This window comes from Polypterus senegalus, chromosome 14 (assembly GCF_016835505.1).
Source record: "Polypterus senegalus isolate Bchr_013 chromosome 14, ASM1683550v1, whole genome shotgun sequence".
In the NCBI taxonomy this organism is placed as follows: Eukaryota; Metazoa; Chordata; class Cladistia; order Polypteriformes; family Polypteridae; genus Polypterus; species Polypterus senegalus.
This window is the reverse complement of record NC_053167.1, coordinates 71972118-71996073: the sequence shown is the minus strand read 5'-3', so window position 1 is coordinate 71996073 and position 23956 is coordinate 71972118. Positions and strand designations below refer to the sequence as shown.

At 38.0% G+C, this 23956-nt stretch overlaps 1 protein-coding gene across 1 annotated transcript in view; it reads left to right on the top strand.

Moving 5' to 3' along the window:
* Nucleotides 1-23956, top strand: part of rpap2 (RNA polymerase II associated protein 2) — a 125038-nt gene that overhangs the window by 35511 nt on the left and 65571 nt on the right. The window contains exon 8 of the mRNA XM_039734428.1: nt 9703-10627. Within this exon, the coding sequence (XP_039590362.1) occupies nt 9703-10627 (925 nt within the window). The remainder of the gene's footprint in view (nt 1-9702; nt 10628-23956) is intronic.

The following is a 23956-nucleotide window of genomic DNA, read 5'->3' as shown; positions in this document are numbered from 1 at the left end:
CCTGTGCTTTCTTTTCTTTCTCCAAATACCCAAACGCCACACAATCAGCTCTGTAATAGACGTTAAGCCATCTGTAAGATTAGAACACCAATTCTTCAAAACTTTTAAGGAACATTGAAATATCTTCGTAGTACATGTTTAATTATTCTATCCATCTATTCTTCCAGTTTCGCGCCAGCACAAGGAAGAATACAGCACGATGCAGGAGCAATCCGTAAACGGAGCGCCAGCTCCTAGCTTGCGCTGGGGCACCGTGTCCTGGGATGTTTAATTATTAACAATATAGATTACTGTGGTTGGCTGCCGCTCTGCCCGGGGTTTGTTTCCTGCCTTGCTCCCTGTGTTGACTGGGATTGGCTCCAGTATAGATTATTTAAATGAAGTTTGATTTATCTGTATAATATAATAAACATATTTTGCTGCATTTCATCTTAAAAATTATATTGTCATCATATGTAATTACACGCTTTATACAGTGGCTCAGGTTGTGCAATATTATAACTGTAGTGCAAGTTTACAATGAGTTAATTGTACTTATAAGTACAAACAGTTCTACAAGGAGCAATTGATTGAGGGTGTTTATAGTTCTTGGGATGAAACTGTTTCTGAACCGCAAGGCCCGTACAGGAAAGGCTTTGAAACGTTTGCCGTGTGAAAGCAGTTCAATAGACAGCATGGCTGAGGCAGTGTGTGCTTGATGCTGTATACCGATAATTCTCTTTCTCAGATTCCGTAGATCTTTGATTCCCCACTCAGATACAGTGATATAAATATTCTGGGTGACGCAGTGAGAATAATATGGAAAAAGATGATCCGCTGTGGCAGCCCCTAACGGGAGCAGCTGAAAGAAGAAGAAGGTGCAGTAAGAGTAACAACTCTGAAGCAGCTATTGTATTTGGAATAGTTTGGCCATTCCATGGACCATTATATTGTTACAGGTTAATTACAATCAGATGCATTGAACTAATAAACAATATGCGGTTAATTTCAGTGTATTTATAAAGCCGCGTCAGGGATGTGGATCTGAAAAAGAAAGAATAACCACACAGGAACAGTAGCACTGCTTTGACGCTGGGTGCTCCCAGTCTGCAAAAACGAGCGGAGATCTTGTGTACACCAGGGTATGAGGTACCGTGGAAATGTGCGTGGCATTACGACAGGGTTTAGATTTTATACATTGCGATTTGAACACAGAAACGTTCTTACGCAACATTTCTGTGTGTACGCACCGTTTATACATTTGGCCCCTGGTCATTATCATCTCTGTCTTTTCCAGCTTTACTTCATATTCTGCTTTGATTTGCTCTCCTAATATTAACAAAAGTTGCATAAACTTTTCCCTTTATTGACAGAAAGACAGAAAAAAAATATTTACCTGCTTATTTATTCCAGCCCTTATCTAGCAGAAAATGTAAAGAGTTTGCAAAAGGATTTCCAGATGGTCTGTAATCTTCTCCTTGGACTTCAGCCATTGCATCTTTTTTTCTAGTACTTGTCCAGTGTAGTGTTTAGTACATGTGCAGACCTTATGAGTTGCACAGCCTGTATTCTGCTGCTCAAGCTGCAAGTTTTGAGATTTAATGTACTAATGTGTTTCAGTCACAACTGGCATTCCCAGCCACTGGGCATCTTATTTTTTGTGGTTGCAATCTTGTGTTTAGAAGTGAGAACAATTTGTAATCTGCAATCTTTGTGTTTCTATGACTTATTTTTCTTTAGGAACTTTAAATCAGTTGCATATGACAGTTTGCCTGTAGCTGCCATGCATGAGCTTAGTTCATGGTTCAGCTTGACAACTCTCTTAATATTTACTCCCGTCACTATTTATGGTTTCCTTCTTGTTCTGAAGTCTCCCTTTCAGTAACGGCCCCATCTGGTGAATGACCTCTGTTCTCAATATAACCATGGTTTTTGTCTTCACTACATTAAATTCCCAATTTTTTTGCCATTCTCTCTTAAACATAAATTTGTTTTTCAGGAGATTCTGGTGAGAGAACCAGTTCATCTCCATATGGTAAATAGCCATTTTCACAAGCTGTGTCCAGCAGGGGGCACATGCTCACTAGGAATAGTGGAAAAACTAGGAAAGCTAGGAAACTTTGAACCTTTATATATAGTCCTCTTTTAGTAGCTATGATTTAAATATTAAGACTAGAGAAAGACAAAAGAAAGGACATATTCCTTATATATGTGTGTATATGTATTTATGTGTGTGTCTCTATATATATGTGTGTGTATATATGTGTGTGTATATATATATATATATATATATATATATATATATATTTGGGTGTGTGTATATTTATATGTATATATGTATTGTGAAAGTATATATATTTATGTATGTGTACATACTGTATGTGTGTATATATATATATATATATATATATATATATATATATATATATATATATATATATATATATATACTGTATATGTATGTATGTTTGTATCCTCTCTTCTTCATCATTATCATTGACTTCACTTGCATTGCAATATCTTTTTCATCCATAAGATGGAGTAGAGAGCTATGAGACAAATTAAGCAGGTGCACACTTTTAATTGTATTATCTCTAAACTAGCCTCTGCAATTAAGTGTCTGTAGCAAGTATGCAGAATAAATCCTTTTCTCAGGAATAAAAAGAATGTTTTGAATACGTAGAATTGGCCCCATTGATGATCGAAATCACTTATCCGGTTTATAATTAAGTGAGATTAAAATATAGGCAGCATGTTAAGGTATATATTTTCAACAGTCAGTAACATGAAATTGATTAACTTGTTTTGAGGTGTTCTTTGTTCATTAATGTTATCAGTTGTGTGCTGCGTTGCTATATTGCTGCATACTCTATGAAGTAATTACAATATATGTTTCACATCAAACTATCGATTTTTGAAGCAGACAGTTTGAACCTGTTTGCAGTTATATCACACTACCAATAAAAGTGTGCATTCATTATCAATGGGGAAACTATTGAGCAAGTGAAATTAGTGCAGAGGTAAGAAGTTAAACTGCTATGAAAGAAAGTGAAGTACACAAGCACTGAATGCCAAAGTGTAAAAAAAAAAATACACAGGGGCTTACTGTCTCGTATGTATGACATAATAGCTTTTGTGTACAAAGTACAGTTTAAAAAAAAAAGAGCAATATGCAATTTGAAGCAGTTTAATTATGCTGTATGTAATTTTGTTTGACTTTGCAAGAGTTAGAACACTATGCTTCATCATCACTTCAGTTTCTGATTGACATACTAGGGAATTATTCAGATCTGTATGAGTGTTCGCAGGTGTTACACACCCAGTTGATGCAAGCTTCATGCAAGGTCACCTTGTCTTTAGTTTTTTTCATTGAAGCAGCTTGGGGCATAATTAATCATTTTTTTAGCCTATATAATCCAGTTCTGTTTGGGGTATAGCAACATGGGCTTGAAGTCAGAAACCAACACTGGATGGGAAGCCAGCCCTTTGCTGGACACATTCTTGTATTCACAACAGTATAAATTTGCCAGTTTGGTTAAGTCAGCAGTATGCAGCGTCTACAGAGAATATGCTTGCAGAAATCGAGATTAGAACCCAGGAATCTTGTAGAAGTGAAGCAGCAGAAGTAACCACATCCTAAAAATATGATTGTAAAGTGATTGGCAATTGTGTGAGTGTGTGTGCTAGGCAATTGAATAACCATCATTATGGTGTGTTGCTACTTAAAAATATGTTTTCAGTTCTTTATACTGATTACACTTTTTGATCATTTAAATTGTTCTGAATGCTTTAGTCTTCCCAGTATTCCACAAAATTTTTTCCTGTAGTGGCACGCGTTTTGTAACCAAAATCATCCCAAGGCACACCGTTATTTTACTAACCACAAAGACATTATATCTCATGTAGATGCTCAACTGTCCGAAGGGGTGGGACTGCTGGAGAAGCTTATAAAAAAGGAGGTACGAGATCAGCATTCACAGACACAGAACTTAGCGACCACTTTGATGGCATTTCCCAGCTTCTTCACTCTTTTGCCAGCCTCTTTCTGCCTCAGACGTAACTCGTATACCCACTTTCCATCAGTCTTGTTGAAGCTCCCTGGCGACCACACACCCACGGAAGATGGACTTTAATGGGTTCTGTGTCCTGTCGGAGAAAGAGAAAGAACGGAAGCACATAACAAAGCATTTAATTTGCTACTTTAGTTACAATGGGTTTTGAGAAACTAGTAAATTAAATGATTTTAAGATGAAGTTTATGATGATCTACTTTAATGACAAAATAAACTACGTGATTAAAGTGGAAATTTCAAGATTAAAGTTGACATTTCGTGCTTTTTTCCCCACTGTGTGCCAGTTTTTTATTGTCTATACCCTAATAAGCTCAGACGGTGGGCTACGACTCCCTTTTCATGGTGACTTTGATATCTGACAACTTCTTTTTATTTTGGCACTGTGCGACTTTGTGAACTTGAGCTTTCAAGTTTCTCCAACACACTATGTCACTCGATCAACTTCCTTTTGTTGATTATTCCACTGTTTAAACCAACAAATAGTATGTTTTTCCTTTGCCTCCACTTGGTATTCGCTGAAATTGTTATATTTCCCCCGTGCATTTCCCATTGTCTTTTCACAGAAGGCTGAGCTTAAGGGCTATTTATATTGATTTGCATATTCAAAGAGGTGTAATTCTGGGAGGAGTTTGGGCGGGACAGCAAGCGCGTTACTATTCACGCTAACTGGGATTTATGTAGCAGAAGAACGCGGAAGTTGGCGAACGCACAGATTACTGCATCGGGATTTTTCTGTGCGTATGCACATTCCGGCTTTTGTGCTTACGTCATGTTATAGTGTGAATTCTACGCACAGCGTTATACATGAGGCCCCAGGAGTGCCACAGTGGCTACAGGTTGTCGTTCTAACCCTTCTAATCAGCGACCAGTTTTCACTGCTAATTAACTTTTTCCCCATCACTTTAATTGTTAGAAGAGTTCAGCCCTCTGAATTGATTCCTTTCTTCATTAAATGATAGCCAAGCAGAAATGAGATGTGAACGAGCTAACAGATGACCAGCTAAACTGGGGCTTCAAACTCCAACCAATTTCACTCTAATCACTTTCTCAATGAGAAGCCAATTCTTGCTGTTAATTAAACCCATTATTTAATTCCATGGCTTGTTGCTGCTCTCATTCTGCCACAGCACACATTTGAAAACTGTTGTTTTTCTGATCTTTCTAAGAGCACCGTCAAAATGTTTTGGTGACCTGAGAGATCAACCTTACCAAGACCATCACCTCTCTTTAATTTCAAATATTGTGTAATGGACACAGGGGAGCTGGTCATGTGGTGGCTTGTTTTGTGTTTCATTATTGTTTGGCAGCTAATTAAAGAAAAAGAAACAACTATGGGGCCAGAGTCAAGTTAATTAAAAGAAGTAATCAGCAGCAAAAACTGGTCACTAATTAAGAAGATGGTAAGAATGAAAACCTGCAGCCATTGTGGCACTCGAGGCCTGGAGTTCGCCACCCCTGCCCTAAGCCATGACATTTTTAACAAGGTGTTGATTATTTGGTGGTAGTGAATATTAGGTTTTTGTCGAATATTTGAAAAAGGATTGTAGTTTTAATCCCCAACCATAGATTATTTGAAGAAAAATCAGGAAGTCAATCCAGATCTTCTGCAAACATCATAGAAGTAGCAATATTTATTTTTGAAAGCAGAAGTTATGCACAAATCAATGCCATGTGTTTGTGCAAATAACATTCTAAGTCATAAATGTGATTCTATATTATTGCCAATGTCTTGTTCAGTAAATTACTTTGCTTTCTAAAAATCAATATTCTGTTAAGTCATTTTTGTTAAATAATTCTGTTTACTAATGTGTTTTGACCTTGCATTGTTTATACATTATCTTAGTTTGACTATAGTAGGCGTTTAAAAATGGAATGCTGGCATTGCCGTTTGCTATTTTTGGATATTTTAATTTGGTTTTACTAATCTTATGTACTGTGGATGGGATGTGAAATCATACCAAAACGTTGTATTGATGTCCATTGTTCTAAGCTATTAAAAAGGTATGTAATGTTTGGAAAATATACTTTTCAAAGAGTTTTACTATAAAGACAATTATTCTTGTATTGTATTATTATGCTTTTCCGCCAGAGTAATATTATATCTGAGCTATCATCAGGTTTCCATATAAATTGAATGAAAAGAGATTGGATTATGTCTTATACAGAAGAGACTCTAGGAACATGTACAGATTTGTTATTTAAAAAGGAAGGTTAATGTATTTGAACTGTGGGATTTACTGTGCAGCTGCTCTTAGTTTACATTTCTATTGCATTGTGATGAAAGTTGCACACAAAGGAACAATAAAAATATATCAGCAATAGCTATTACATAATATTTGTTCTTGCCGTTCTTATTACAAGTGATTTTTGACATTTCATTTCAAATGTTTAGCGAAAACACTAATATAGCTGTTAAACTACAGTGAACCTAAGCTAAATGCTATATGGCAACAACTTGTTATATTATTATGTATTTCCTATGAAGAATTGCTTGAATATTTGTTGGTCCAAATGTTGCTTTCAATAAGCAACAGAATTTTGCACAGACTTCCAATTTCATGTGTAATTTGAGAGAAGTATGCTTTAAGCAACATGATGATTCCCCTTTTGGCTGTTTTTTTTTTGCCAAAGAGAAAAGGTAACTCTCAAAACTAAAGACCGAGGGGTGTGTGTTTTTAACTGTTTTTCAGGTGGGTAAAAGCACCATATTGTTATATGTTCATTTCCACCTATTGGAAATCGGGAGAAGGTTATAAAACAATTAGGAAGTATGTTTGACAGCATGTGCCAAGAATTTATTTTTTACAAAATGTGTGTGCAGCATCTTTAAAGAACTTGTCTTTGATGATGCAACAGACATGCAGCGGTTTCTGGGAATTTAGTTGAAACTAAAGTTACTTAAAGGTAGAACTGCCCCTCTCTGCCAAAGTTCACTTAGGTTATAAAATGATGTGAGAAAACACTTGACTTGTGCTAAGAGAGAAAAAAATCTAATAGACCTAAGGTAGTACATTTCAAAAGGGAAAATGTTGTTGTGCTTAAAACGTGATTCAGTGGTAGGCAGTGATAGAATATTTTGTTTGACTATCTTTGTTTGTTAGAACTTTGTCCTTGGTAGTATTGTGAATGTGGGGAAAGAACATCAAGCCCTTCATATTCTTACTAAGTGTTATTTGTTAATTAATATTTACACGTGGCGATATTATAGAGGGTAATTATTCAGGTTTTTGCCCTTTTTTTTTAAAGCCCTAGTAAATGTAGTTCACAACAATCAAGTTTACTGTTGATGTCCTAGTTTATTCTTAGAACTGTAAAAAAAACAATCTTATATATTGTATTTGCAGTGTTTTCTGTCAGTTACAAACATTAATTTGTTTTTTAAGTTAAATATAAATGTGTATTGGGACAAAGATGATGAAATGGGCTTTAAAACTCACTGGATGCTAACACAGAGTAAGAACTACAGTGCATCCGGAAAGTATTCACAGCACATCACTTTTTCCAGATTTTGTTATGTTACAGCCTTATTCCAAAATTGATTAAATTCATTTTTTCCTCAGAATTTTACACACAACACCCCATAATGACAAAGTGAAAAAAGTTTACTTGAGGTTTTTGCAAATTTATTAAAAGTAAAAACAACTGAGAAATCACATGTACATAAGTATTCACAGCCTTTGCTCAATACTTTGTCGATGCACCTTTAGCAGCAATTACAGCCTCAAGTCTTTTTGAATATGATGCCACAAGCTTGGCACACCTATCCTTGGCCAGTTTCGCCCATTCCTCTTTGCAGCACCTCTCAAGCTCCATCAGGTTGGATGGGAAGCGTCGGTGCACAGCCATTTTAAGATCTCTCCAGAGATGTTCAATCAGATTCAAGTCTGGGCTCTGGCTGGACCACTCAAGGACATTCACAGAGTTGTCCTGAAGCCACTCCTTTGATATCTTGGCTGTGTGCTTAGGGTCGTTGTCCTGCTGAAAGATGAACCGTCGACCCAGTCGTAGGTCAAGAGCGCTCTGGAACAGGTTTTCATCCAGGATGACTCTGTACATTGCTGCAGTCATCTTTCCCTTTATCCTGACTAGTCTCCCAGTTCCTGCCCCTGAAAAACATCCCCACAGCATGATGCTGCCACCACCACGCTTCACTGAGGGATGGTACTGGCCTGGTGATGAGCGGTGCCTGGTTTCCTCCAAACGCGATGCCTGGCATTAACATCAAAGAGTTCAATCTTTGTCTCATCAGACCAGAGAATTTTGTTTCTCATGGTCTGAGAGTCCTTCAGGTGCCTTTTGGCAAACTCCAAGTGGGCTTCCATGTGCCTTTTACTAAGGAGTGGCTTCCGTCTGGCCACTCTACCGTATAGGCCTGATTGGTGGATTGCTGCAGAGATGGTTGTCCTTCTGGAAGGTTCTCCTCTCTCCACAGTGGACCTCTGGAGCTCTGACAGAGTGATCATCGGGTTCTTGGTCACCTCCTTGACTAAGGCCCTTCTCTCCCGATCGCTCACTTTACATGGCCGGCCAGCTCTAGGAAGAGTCCTGGTGGTTTTGAACTTCTTCCACTTACGGATGATGGAGGCCACTGTGCTCATTGGGACCTTCAAAGCAACAGAAATGTCTGTTACCTTCCCCAGATTTGTGCCTCGAGACAATCCTGCCTCGGAGGTCTACAGACAAATCCTTTGACTTCATGCCTGGTTTGTGCTCGGACATAAACTGTCAACTGTGGGACCTTATATAGACAGGTGTGTGCCTTTCCAAATCATGTCCAATCAACTGAATTTACCACAGGTGGACTCCAATTAAGCTGCAGAAACATCTCAAGGATGATCAGGGGAAACAGGATGTACCTGAACTCAATTTTGAGCTTCATGGCAAAGGCTGTGAATACTTATGTACATGTGCTTTCTCAATTTTTTTATTTTTAATAAATTTGCAAAAATCTCAAGTAAACGTTTTTCACGTTGTCATTATGGGGTGTTGTGTGTAGAATTCTGAGGAAAAAAAATCAATTTAATCCATTTTGGAATAAGGCTGTAACATAACAAGATGAGGAAAAAGTGATGCGCTGTATTTGCTACTTCCTACATCTTTTCTGTTGCATTTTGACTTTATTGTAGATTACAGTAACACCATTTAAAGCATCTGGAAGTAAAGTAGTTAAGTCTTTAAATGGTAGTAAGAACTTTTCCAGCATATTACAAAAATGATTATTTTATCAACATGAAGATGAAGTAATCATTCAAATCTTCATCTTATATTTTATTATTCTTATCAAACTGTATGTGGGGAGTGAGGGGATCTACTGACTTCTTTTCAGCAACAGAACAATCACACACACTTTTGCACTTTTTTTTTTATTTCACATGTACCTTACAATATGATAGCAATACTGACTGGATAATTAAAATACATGCTTTTTTTGTAGTAAACTTGCTTCATTATTGTGATATTTTTTGCTATTTATTTATAGTAAGACATTTATGACGTAAATAAAATAAGGGTTTATATTTCAAAAAATGTATTTCACTACAATGTTCTGATGAACATAGGTATAAAATGTAATCTTTAGAAAGCATTACTATAAAGAAATTGTGTAAATAAGATCTGTAGATAATTTTTTAAATTTTGTTTTGTTTTTTTAGTGGCATTGCTGGGCAGGAAATAAAGCTTTCTGCTGATCGGATTAGGGAATCTGAAATTGAATTCCCTGAATTAATGAAGAGTGATATGCCTTCAGCCTCCTCAGAAAGTGAAAGTGATGACAGTGGACCAGAACAGGATTTTGTGTCCAGTTTTATAACTGGTGCTAATGCTACGACAAACAGAACAGAAAAAAAGCAAGCTCTGTGTACTAAATCAGGACAAATGACCACCATTAAAGAAGAAAACAGTGAGACTTCCATACAGGTCAAAAGTGAATGTGAGAGCAGTTCTTTAGCAGAATGTACAAAGGCATTCAGCACATGCATCATAAGTAGTGATAAGACTTCACATGTGTCTGCTCAAGCTTTTATGAAAGATGAGATTGAGAAAGATGGCTCTTCAGTTAATCCTAAGGATGAAAATCTAAGTATAGACCTCACTTCAGATATTGACTCAGTAGGTATAAGTAAGAAAGGGGCAGATGGGTTAAAAAATTTGCTTGAAAAATATACAAGAGCTGAAACAAAGAAAAACACAGAACCTCTAATTCTAAAGAAATGTTTACTGAAGAAGCTTAAAGAAACACTAGCTGAATGGAAGACGGCAGAGACACTTAAATTTATCTATGGTGTGGACTATAAACCAAAATGCCAGTGTTCTGTGGCTGTTCCAGTAGTTGAAGAAGAGCTTGATGAGGATGACTTAGCTGTAGAGACTAATAATATTAGTCTTGTTGACTGTGAGTTGGAAGTACAAAGTGGCTTGCAATTGACTGGCCCTTCCAAAGAATTAAATAAAAATGTCATACCTTTACCTGACTATGAGACTGTCAAGAAGGAAACAGAGTTATTTGCTTTTAGAGTTGGTGACTTTTATCAAGGACACTTTGTCCTGCCAGAGGAAATCCAGGAAAGACAAATTTCGGTAAGTGCATCCCAAACTGAAAAGGCTATTTTACCTAGGCAGTTTTAGTTAACAGTACAAATAATAACTTGTGCTGAATAATTAGTGCATATGAAAATTGTAACATTTTGCTTGTCTAAATTATATAATATAGTACTTAATTTTTGTTTTTTCTATTTTAAATAAGTTTTTTTTTATTTCAGTGTTTCATTATTGTGAATACATTACAGAACATTAAGATAAATAATGATGCATCTTGTTTATACAAAATCAGAAAAACTCCTCCATTTAGAAAATAGATGAAGAAAATATTTAATGTGAAATAATTACTCAGGGATATATGTACAAAGATTGGCAATACAGGGAGAGTCAAAGTTATGTTAACACTAATGGTATGGCTATGTTTATACTTATATACAATTTGTGTGGACAATTTATGTGACACATATGGTACGTGTGTTGAACATTATGGTGAACAGGTTGAGAGATTCCTGTAGCTCATCTTACATATGAAGTATGTTTTGTGAATAAATTGTTTCCACCATTTAAATGTTAACATAATGTTGACTAACCCTGTAGATCAGCAAAGTCAGTCAGTTAATTGAGGACAAAATTGGTTATTGTCCACCAGATCCTTATAAAAACCAACAAAATCAAATTGTTCCTTTTAAACTTCATTTAATTGCCATAGAACTTTGGAAGCTCTATTTAGTCATTTAGTTTCTGGTAGCTGCTTTAGTTTATGTAAAATTAGTAAGCTTCATTTTCTGTTTGCAATAGTACACTAGTATAAACTTTGGTGTTGAGCTTGCTCTTATTTGGTATTAATTATTCTCTTTATTTCTTCTCCTGCTATTCACCTTCCTGGGGGTTACTTTCATTGTTATGTTTTTTGTTAAGAAAGCTAGGCTTACATTTTGTGCATTTGTGATTTGGCTTGCTGCTTATTCATAGTACACCACCTATACGTTTATACTGGCATACATAATTAATAGTGTTTTGCATGCTTTTTAATGCAGTCCATTTGAGAAAACTGTAGTTCATAATACAGTACATTGTGAATGTACTGAATGCCTAATTACAACTGGTGCTGTTTGACTTTTGGATAAATTTAATATTGATAGTGAAAATATTCCTGTAATGATCTGAAAGAGACCAAAGGCAGTAGTCATTTATCTCTTTGTATTTTTATTTTATTTCAGTGAACTTCTTGCTTCCTTCTTTTTATATAATTGCTATATTTAAACAATCTTTTACTTGAATAGCAAACATTTTTAGTTAATTTTATTCTAATTAATAATGATTAATATCTATTGATACTTTTATGATTTTAGCTTTAGCATAGTAATGAAATATTAGTAAAAATCAAAACATTAGAACCCAGAGACATTTGCAACAAAAAAGGTGTACTGCTTTTTTTTGTGATGTTTGTGCCCTTTTATAGATTATTTTTAAAGTATTTTACATAACCCTTGTAATCTTTTATAATAAACTGATCCACCATTAACTTATTATTAATAGTATTTTAACTGTAAGTTTATTTGTTGTTCTTTACATTTTGCACTTTAGATCGTGCATTTCTTTATAATACAGAATACTACTTATTCTTGATGCTTATTGCCATCAGAAACCTCTTCATAGTTGTAAGCATGTGGGGAATATGAGGCATATACACACACTTGTGGTGAATTTCAGTGCAATATTTTTTTCACTTATTAATGCACACAACAGTTTGTTCTTCCGAATTTTCAGGGATAGAATTTTAACTGTTATCCTACTTCTCAATATCAGAAATAATTATTTCACCACTCAACTGCATCATTATTTAAAAAAAAAGGATTTTTAATTAGTTGTATTGAGAAAACCACCTCAGAATTACTATATAATAGAATTTACAGTTTTAAGTCTAAAATGCTTTTTCATTAAAACATAATCATGGTCATTGCCTATGAATGTTACCAACAATGACACTGCTTATTTGTTCAAGAGCTGTATATATGATTTTGATGTTTAGTAAGAAGTTTTATTCCTATCATTACAAATATATACACATATAATACATATTCATAGGTCTGAAAATAATTTCTGCCTTATCTTTATAAAGTCATAATAAAAATATATATGTATGTATATGTGTGTATGTGTGTATATATGTGCATGTGTTGTCACAAACTTGACTCAGAATCATAGAAAGGTTTGGGGCAGCCACCCATATGCTGTAACTGATTTCGGGAGTTGCCGTGTCACTCAGGGAGGCTTCTTCATCTCTCTCTGCCAGCTGGTTACACGGTGTGGAGGCAACTTGAGATGGCTTATCCCTGTCTATAACTAGGCCCAAATTAACACCAGGAGTGGTACGTGTCTCACCACTTTTAATTTTAGACCAGTCCTGCCCCAGTATCACCGGGTGTGGTGGATTCGGAAGGACGGCCACGGTTAGTTTTCGTACCGATCCTCCGTAACTGATGAGACAAGCGGCGAAGCTGTACAAACAGATTTCTCCGTGGACACAGGCTATACTGGTCTTAATCCTTAACCACTGTCGCAGCAGTACAAACCGGTGGGCAAGAATGGTAATATTGCTACCAGAATCGAATAAGAGTGTGGTCTTGTACTCATTTACGATCACCACGCCTGTATATGGGACCGCCAACAGGTTAGCCAGAGCACACCAACCCCTCCTTGCCCTCCACCTGCTTTCCTCCTCGCTTCCAAGCGGGGACGTCGGCACAAGCTCCAGGTTGTAAGGGGAGGGGGGATGGTGGTGGGGCTAGATCTTGGGATGTACTCTGGCTGAGTTGGACAAAAGGACAGTTCTGCTCCCTCAGATTGTGAGGCCGTCCTTTGTGTCTCCAGAAGCTCTATGAGTTCTGCCAGGTTCTTAAACTGCTTACCCCAGTCCGGCTGGGTGAAGCCACGGGGAAGTGCTTTCAGGAGCAGATAGCAGACTACCTGCTCTGTTACTTGGTAGGGCTTGTTTTCATGCGTCCATCGGCTGCTCTGGTTCCAAGCTCCTCTTTCTTACCTTACTCACCTGCTAATCTGGGGCACCCCTAGATGGCAATTGGGGGTCTGGTCTCACAGGGAGGCGGGCACTCTCCTCCAAGAGAGCAGCTGGAGCAGCCCAACTCTGTGAGCCCCTCCTGCACACCCCCTGGCCTCGCTAGGTGGCCTAGTTAAGCGTGCCTGGAGTGGAGCCCGTACCGGGTCTCGCTGAACCACAGGACACCCTTGCCGCCTGAAACTCAGCCCCAGTTTGCTCCCACCTGGATGCATTTCAGGCCCTGTCCCCTTTTCTTCCAGGACTTCTCCATCCTGCCTACTATGCCAATGTCACAAACTCAACTCAAGAGTCATAGAAAGGTATTGGGCAGCCACCCGTATAATTGATGTCCTGGCTGCAAAATCGTTCAAATAGACACAGCACTGATGTGCACAAAACTGAGTCCAAAACAGAACTGAGGGAATAGGGAAAAAGTTGGAGGCTTTTAAAGGGGTCTGGCTCATGAAGGTCTTCAGCCATTGGTTCGAGCTCGGACGTGACATTACAGGGGCTGGATCCGGCAAGGTCTCCTTCCATAGGCTTGGTCCTGGAAGTGACGTCAAGAGGGCCAGGTGGAATCTCCCGTGAATGGTCTCCAGGAAAGGGAGAAAAAGAGTCAGTGCACTCTGCCACATCCCGGTATGACTTGTAACTGCCCTTACTGAAGCCCTTCCATGTGCACGTGTGTGACAGTGTATTTGCATATATATATGTTTATGATTTGGTTCGTACAAGCCTTTGATGTTGCACCACTGTGGCTGGTTCGCTTACTTAACAGGGTGAAGAATGGAATATTACATTCATAGGTCTGAATTACAATCTGATTATTTGGTTTCACTATTCACTATTATTCACTATTGACAACTATAAAAAGAACCCAAGAGGATTAATTTAAATGTTGTAAAAAACTGAAATTAACCCAGATCTTAGCAGTACTTAATATATACAGTGCCTATAAAAAGTATTCATCCCCTTGGAAGTTTTTATATTTTATTGATGTACAGCATTGAATCACAGTTAATTTAACCTTGATTTTTTAATACTGATCAACAGTACTCAATAAATGTATAATTGTGGGGCAGCGTTACATTCTTCAATACCAGTAAACCCCCGATTCTCTACAGAATCGCGAATCCAAGAATGGCAATCACTTTCTGTTCCCTCCGATCTTTGGAGGGATGAAAAATGATGAAGGGTGGGAGCGTCCTGGGAAAGTTTTCATTTAATTCAATAAATATATTTGTACTAAAATTAACCAATTTATTAAAACTAAAATTTTAATGTAATTGTTATATCATTTAAGTCCAAAACGTCTTTGAGTTGCTGCACGTATAAGTAAAACAAATATCGGAGAACAAAGGTTTAAATGAAGTAAATTGGAAACAAAAAATTCATAAAATGGTAAATTCAAAATAGTTAATCAAAAATTTCCTTATAAACAACATTTTTGGTAAAGATGGTTTCCTGTCCTTGAATTAGCTCTCCTTGATATGGAGTAGTTGAAACCTTCACTTTAACATCACACGAATGCCGGACTCTTGAAAAGGCAACATAAAATTGTTCATGTCCAAATACACGCTCAGATAGGTAAATCCCTACTTTGTCTGTGGTTTGTCCTTGGGATTTGTTGATTGTCATGGCAAATGCAGCCTTAATGGGAAATTGGCGTCGTTTAAGCTTAAAAGGTAATTCCAGGTCAGAACTTGTAAGGTCAATTCTGGGAATCAAAACAGTATTGCCAGTATGGGATTCCGTAAGCACTTGTGCCTTAATAACATTTTCTCTCATGCTGTTCACGACCAACTGTGGAACGTTGCATAAACCTTGTTTAGTATTAAGGTTTCTAATAGCATGACTGTTGTCCCTACTTTAAGGTTAAGATTGTTTTGTGGTAATCCGGCTGGGCTAATAGCGTTTAAATATTCTAATGGGAAATTAAGATGCTCAGTTTCGTGTTCAGAATCAACACTGTCAGTAGTTAGAAAGACGTGTCTTTCTTCATGAAGCAATCCAATCACTTGGTTATTTATCTGGTTAACGTCAATAGGTTGTATATGCGGCGGTGTGCACATTCGCATTCGGGCGGCGGTTGTATTGTGCACGGCTTGCTTCTGCCCTCTGATCCTTGCTTGGAGATCTACATTACTAAACGAAGGTTGTATATGCGGTGGTGTTCGCGTTTGGGCGGCGGTTGTATCGTGCACGGCTTGCTTCTAGCCTCTGCCATCCGTGCATATATACAAACATTACTAAACGAAGGTTGTACAGCATATGTGGTGGTGTGCACTTTTGCATTTGGGTGGTGGTTGTATTGTGACCTGAAGTTTAGTTTACAGGTTGTGTTGTGTTGTTTGGGCGCCACCTACTGACTCTGGGAAACCGCTGGGTTTGACTCTGGAGCGCTGTGCGCATGCGCTTTGCGGTGCCTCTGGCATCTGTGCATATATATATATATATATATATATATATATATATATATATATATATATATATATATATATATATATATATATATATATATATATACTGCTCACAAAAATTAAAGGAACACTTTAAAGAAACACATTAGATACATCAGATCTCAATATGAAGTTGGATATCTATACAAATAACGACAGGGCAATGTCTTAGGAACAAAAGGATGCCAAGTCTTTTAATGGAAATAAAAGTTTTCTGCCTACAGAGGGCTCAATTGTGTAGACACCCTAAAATCAGAGTGAAATGAAGATGTGGCAGGCTAGTCCATTTTTCAAAAACTTAATTTCTGCTACTCAAAATGCTTTTCAGTATCTTGTGTGGCCCCACGAGCTTGTATGCATGCTTGACAACGTCGGGCATGCTCCTAATGAGACGACGGATGGTGTCTTGTGGCATTTCCTCCCAGATCTGTATGAGGGCATCCCTGAGCTGTTGTACAGTCTGAGGAGCAACCTGGCGCCTAATGGACCGAAACATAATGTCCCACAGATGTTCTATTGGGTTTAAGTCAGGGGATCGTGAAGGCCATTCAATTGTTTCAATTCCTTCATCCTCCAGGTACTGCCTGCATACTCTTGCCACATGAGGCGGGCATTGTCGTGCATTAGGAGGAAACCAGGACCTACTGCACCAGCGTAGGGTCTGACAATGGGTTCAAGGATTTCATCTCGATACCTTATGGCAGTCAGAGCACCATTTCCTACGCAGTAGATGTCTGTGCATCCCTCCATGGATATGCCTCCCCAGACCATCACTGACCCACCACCAAACCTGTCATGTTGAGCGCGTTGCAGGCAGCATATCGTTCTCCTTGTCTTCTCCAGACTCTTTCACGTCTATCACAGCTGCTCAGGGTGAACCTGCTCGTCTGTAAAAGTACAGGGCCAGTGGCGGACTTGCCAATTCTGGTGTTCTTGAGCAAATGCCAGTCGAGCTCCACGGTGCTGGGCAGTGAGCACAGGGCCCACTACAGGAAGTCGGGCCCTCAGGCCATCTTCATGAAGTCTGTTCCTGATTGTTTGGGTAGAGACATTCACACCAGTGGCCCTCTGGAGGTCATTCTGTAGGGCACGAGCAGTGCTCAGCCTGTTCCGCCTTGCACAAAGGAGCAGGTATCGGTCCTGCTGATGGGTTGAGGACCTTCTACGGCCCTGTCCAGCTCTCCGAGAATAACAGCCAGTCTCCTGAAATCTCCTCCATGTTCTGGAGATTGTGCTGGGAGACACATTAAACCTTCTTGCTGCAGCACGTGTGGATGTGCCATCCTGGAGAAGTTGGACAACCTGTGCAACTTCTGTAGGGTTAAGGAATCGCCTCATACTGCCAGTAGCGATTATTACTCAAGCCAAAACTAGCACGAGTGGAAAACCAGCCAAAAAAGATCAAGAGGGAGAAACTTTAAATGACTTCCACATGTAAAACCAGTCCTGTTTTGAGGGTTTTCTAATTGTTGCCACTTTAGTGCACCTGTCGTTAAGTCCATGAACACCAATACAGCTGAAAGTGATTAACAGTGACCTCGGCTGCTTAACCAAACAGAAAATTATCAGACAGGTTTAATTGATTTCATGCCAAGCCCAATAAAAAAAGTGTTCCTTTAATTTTGGTGAGCAGTGTATATATATATATATATACAACCTTCGTTTAGTAATATAGATACCTTTCATATATATGACGTATGCTTTCAGTTATGGGTTATAGTAGTTTACAGTATTTTGCCTTGAAAAGCCAAGAGTGACACAAATGCGGTGCTTACAGATTCATATTATAGTAAGCCTTGTTATGTTTTCCTGCTGTGTGTTTCGGCAATTACACATCTCTGTTATCTTGGTACATGTTGTATTAATAGGGAGGTGTCCCATATCATTTGAATGATTGTACTAAATAAATTTTTATTGGTATTAACAAATGGAGTAACCTGTGCCATCACTAATGTAGACAAGCCAAATGGCCACTTCGTTTTGAGTCTGGCGTCAATGTTCACTTGCTACAACTGTTTGTGCTAGCAGTCCTCCCACAGTCCTGTACTTGTAGCTCTGGATGCATGTGAGGTCCCACTCCTCGATCTACGACATTGAGCTGCATGAGAACTGGACAGATGCTTAATCTGATGGACATTTGTAGAAGTGCTCATTAAAATCAGAGAATGAATGTCAAGCCTCCCTTCATTTATAGGACACTTTTAAATGTGATTGACCTAGTTATATTTAACAATACAAGTTAAACGATTACACCTCATTTGATCAGTGACATTATTTTACTTTGAAAATACACAAAAATCCGTTTCTAAACTGATTTCAGGGTAAAAGTGTCAATAATGCAAGCATGTGTGGTTTTTTTCTTTCTTTTTTTTTTATATAATTTCAAGATTGATTACTGTACTTGCACACAACAATCCTCCTGCACACATAAAAATGCATTTCTAGGCATGACCTCTGCTTTTTTCTCTTCAACATGTTTTACTAATGCTAGACTTTTTTATATGTAGTATTTACTCGCATTTTTCTTAGGTATTGTTTTGCCTTCTGAAATAAACCGTCTACTTGTATTCACACATGAGTGCAGTGCTGACTTTCTTTAGCAATACTGTGAAAAACCTGGTGCCGTTACATTTTCAGAACTTTGGTACTAAATTAGTACCAAAGTATCTTTTCTTGAGGCATCATCTTTGCAAAGTGACCGAAATTAATAATATATACAATACAGAAAATAATCGGATTAGTATAAAGAAGGTCTTACTACTGAGTGAGTGGTGAATCTGTATTCTGGCATTACTCACACAATGAAGACAAAAGAACACCTCAAGCAACTGCATGAAATGGTGATTTAAAAGTACAAATCACAGGATAGACACCAGAAAATGTCTTAAGTTACTGAATATGGAGTTTAGTTAAGAAACGGCACAAGTATGGCACAGCTGTAAATCTGCCTAGAGCAGGCTGTCAAAAGCTGAGTGATCATGTAAGAAAACTAGTGACCTATGATAACTCCGGATGTATTTACAAGCTACAATGGTTAAGATTGCCCATCAGACTGAATGCAATGTTTAGCATAAGCCATATGCATGTAATCAAAAATGCACCATATCCACTGTGAAACATCCTATGGCAGAATATCATGCTGTAGGACTGCTTCTGTGCATTTGGCCCTGAAATGCTTGTGTGAGTAGATGGTAAAAGATGGTAAAATTAATCTAGCTAAACAAACAGAATCCTGGAGATAATCTTTTCACAAGGTGCGGTATAAGGTTTTGCTTTTTAGCAAGAAAATGACCCCAAGCATAAAGACAAAGCTAAATGGGAATTGCTTAAATAAATCAATGCTAATGTCCTGGATCGGCCAAGTCAGAGTCCCGATCTCATTCCAAATGAAAATATAAGGATGCACCTGAAGAAGGCAGTTCACTCATGATCCCCATGCAGTTTGACAGAGCTTGAGCAGCTTTGCAAAAAAAAAATTAAGAGAAAGGACAGTGTCCAGATAGGGATATCTCAATACCAGAATTTTTGTGTTCAATGCCACTGTGAAATTTTATACTTGATACCTGTATAATACCATTGCAAAAACAGTAATTCAATTTACTTTATTAAAAGAACCCTCCTTTATTCAAGAAAACAATATAGTGCCTTTTCTGTAATAGAATATAAAATATATAAATACTAAAAGTAACAGTAGCTTTAAAATATTGGTATATCCATCAAGTAGTTAACATTTATGTACACTAGTATACTAGTATGGGCATTCATAAATCTAAAAACAAGGCTTGAATATAATTTATGATAAACATTGGGATTCTCTCAATGTAATAAGAGTTAGGAGATGTTATAAAATTTAGTTAGATTTGTAAAAAATGTTACCGTAGACTACTTGGCTTATCTTAACATGTGAATGTAAGTAAATTTATTTTATGACATTTTCTGTACAGTAACTGAAAACTGCTGCTTAAAATTAATACTAAAATTAAAAATTCAATTGTTACATTTGTGCTGTTGAATTAGTGGTTTCAAACAAGTTTAAAGCTGTTTTGTAACAACATGCTTTTGAAATCTGGTTTGTCTGTCAATCACTCTGTTAGGTTTGTAATATTTGTTCTTTCAAGATTTATATTTGCATCATTAGCTGGTTTAAAAAAATTACTAATTAATAATATTTAAATGGGTAAGTTAAATTGATTAAAATTTCAAATGTCACAAACTCCTGGTGCTTTAATTGTTCAAATATCTCCCTCCTTTTTTTATATTTGTCACTGAGGAGAGGCAAGACAGCCCTCATGGAGTTTGCTAAAAGACACCTGAAGGACTCTGAGATGGTGAGAAATAAGATTCTCTGGTCTGATGAGACCAAGATAGAACTTTTTGGCCTTAATTCTAAGCAGTATGTGTGGAGACAACCAGGTACTGCTCATCACTTGTCCAATACAGTCCCCACAGTGAAGCATGGCGGTGGCAGCATCATGCTGTGGGGGTGTTTTTCAGCTGCAGGGACAGGACGACTGGTTGCAATCGAGGGAAACATGAATGCGGCCAAGTACAGGGATATCCTGGACAAAACCTTCTCTAGAGTTCTAAGGACCTCAGACTGGGCCAAAGGTTTACCTTCCTACAAGACAATGACCCTAAGCACACAGCTAAAATAACGGAGTGGCTTCACAACAACTCTGTGACTGTTCTTGAATGGCCCAGCCAGAGCCTTGACTTAAACCCAATTGAGCATCTCTGGAGAGACCTAAAAATGGCTGTCCACCAACGTTTACCATCCAACCTGACAGAACTGGAGAGGATCTGCAAGGAGGAATGGCAGAGGATCTCCAAGTCCAGGTGTGAAAAACTTGTTGCATCTTTCCCAAGAAGACTCATGGCTGTATTAGCTCAAAAGGGTGCTTCTACTAAATACTGAGCAAAGGGTCTGAATACTTAGGACCATGTGATATTTCAGTTTTTCTTTTTTAATAAATCTGCAACAATTTCAAAAATTCTTTTTTTTGTCTGTCAATATGGGGTGCTGTGTGTACATTAATGAGGAAAAAAATGAATTTAAATGATTTTAGCAAATGGCTGCAATATAACAAAGAGTGAAAAATTGAAGGGGGTCTGAATACTTTCCATACCCACTGTGTGTATGTGTGTATGTATATATATATATATATATATATATATATATATATATATATATATATATATATATATATATTGTGACAGATAGGGGGCGCTGTCGTCCCCTTGAATCCTCGGATCAGACACCAGGTAAAAGTCTAAAATAGTAACTTTTTATTATAATAAAGTGCATAAAGCACCCTCCACTCCACAATACTCATACACAATACAATTATCACAATCCTCCAACTCCCAGATGCGTTGTCACCCTTCCTTCCAACTCGGCTTACCCAAGGGTGTCTTCTTTCAAATAATTTTAGTTTGCATGGTGTTTGTTCTGTTTTATAAGTAATCTAGCTGATTACCCAGTGGCTTCGCTCACTGAGTGCAAGGGAAAAAAAATAAGATGTAGTATATAAATTATTAAACAGTAAAACATTAACATGTAAGAAGTTAAGATACATTGAGCAGTACTGGAGTGGTTTCGGGTAAAGTACATTTTAAAGGCGCTATAACACAACAGGTAAGTAGCACTAACAGCAGCTTAAATGTATTTGGATCATCTCTCGGTAGCAGATCCCTTGTGAAAGGCGCTACACAACCGCTGTGGTATAGAAATTACATTTTCTATGCGATCCTGCAAATTTCTGCCTGACAACCTTGCACTATATGCCTGTGATTTAAGAGAAAAATTATTCTGAGAAATGTGGACGCTGCCCTTCCGTACTTAACGGGCAGAAGGTCCAAACAATTCCCAAGTCCAAAACTTATCATGAAGAGGTCGGTACATCTTCTTAGATGTAAACCCTCCATCTTTATGAATTTAAGAATTCATCACAAAAGCAACCTTGAATGTTGCGGGGTTTTAGTGACCTGAACTCACCTTAAGGGACAGTGAGTAGTCGTGAAGCGCAATTTACAAAGAGAGTTCGATGGCTCCGATCACACTCATTCTCAATAATTTCCACTCGCCCAGGACCCGACGGGGCATTCGAAGTGTCACAAACAGTGCGAGAAGAGAGGACACTGCCTGAAACTGCGAAGCTCTCAACCCGGCAGAGCAGCCCAACATTCCGCGCCTTTGAGCGTCCACTTTGTTCTCACGACCCCTCACCGCTGAAGGCGGTGTCGTCTTCACATTGTTTACAGCTCAGCACAGTTAAAAAGTAGAAAGACGCAAAACTGTTTTCTCATCTCTTTTACTATCAAGTACTGCCAATTAAACAAAAGTTATACAGTGATCCCTTGCTATATCGTGCTTCGACTTTCGCGGCTTCACTCCATCACGGATTTTAAATGTAAGCATATCTTAATATATATTACGGATTTTTAGCTGGTTCGCGGATTTCTGCGGGTAATGGGTCTTTTAATTTATGGTACATACTTCCTCAGTTTGTTTGCCCAGTTGATTTCATACAATGGATGCTATTGGGGGATGGCTTAGAAGCTACCCAATCAGAGCAAGTATTACGTATTAACTAAAACTCTTCAATGATATACGATATGCTTCCCGTGCGGTGCTTGATTGTTTGCTTTTATCTGTCTCACTCTCTCTGACATTCTCTGCGTCTGACGGAGGGGGTGTGAGCAGAGGGGCTGTTTGCACAGAGGCTGTTTTGCCTAGAGGATACGGACGCTCCTCTAAAAAATGCTTCTTTATCGCGGTGCTTCGGCATACATAAAAGCCCAAAAGCACGTATTGATTTTTTGATTGTTTGGTTCTCTCTCTCTCTCTCTCTCTCTCTCTGACATTCTCTGCTCCTGACACGCATTCCTTTGAAGAGAAGATATGTTTGCATTCTTCTAATTGTGAGAACTGTCATCTCTGTCTTGTCATGGAGCACAGTTTAAACTTTTGACTAAAGGGTGTTATTTCATGTCTAGGGGGCTCTAATAATATTAAGAGTGTGGGAGAGTTTATAAGGGCTTAAAATATATAAAAATAACCATCCAAACATATGGTTTCTACTTCGCGAATTTTCATCTATCGCGGGGGGTTCTGGAACGCAACCCCCGCGATCGAGGAGGGATTACTGTAATGTGGCAGTTTCCGCGACAGTCACGTGGATGAATAAATAAAACTTCTCTGTCAGAAAGCGCCTGGCGGCGGACAGCTTAGCACTGGAGTCCAGAGAGGAGGGCTGGGAGAGGGTGGCGTGGGGCGCACTTCTATGGGATAGATCGCTGTGTTTGTGTTTACTTTTTTTCAATATCAGTAAAGTAACTCTCACACAAATAATAACAATTCATAAAGACGATATAAAAATGCTGTTCACAAACAAAGTGATTAGTTCCTGTATTATAATATGTTCTGTGGTCATACGTAATTTCCGTTTCGCGTGGTCATACGTAATTTCTGTTTCAAACGCGAAAAGAATTTTTATATACAGTGGAACCTCAAGTTACGAGTTTAATTCGTCCCAGCACTGAGCTCATATAGCGAATTTCTCATATCTAGAAGAAACTTCCCCATTGAAAATAATGGAAATTCAGTTAATCCGTTCCGCACCCCCAAAAATATTAACATAAAAATCAATTTTCCTAACAAATAGCACTGATAAATAATATATACAAGTGGAACCTCGGTTTGCAAGTAACTTGGTTTACAAGTGTTTTGCAAGACAAGCTAAATTTTTAAATTAATTTTGACTTGATAAAACGAGCAATGTCTTGCAATACAAGTAGTATGGATACACTTTGTCTGCTGAGCGTCATGTGATCATAACTGAGCTGATG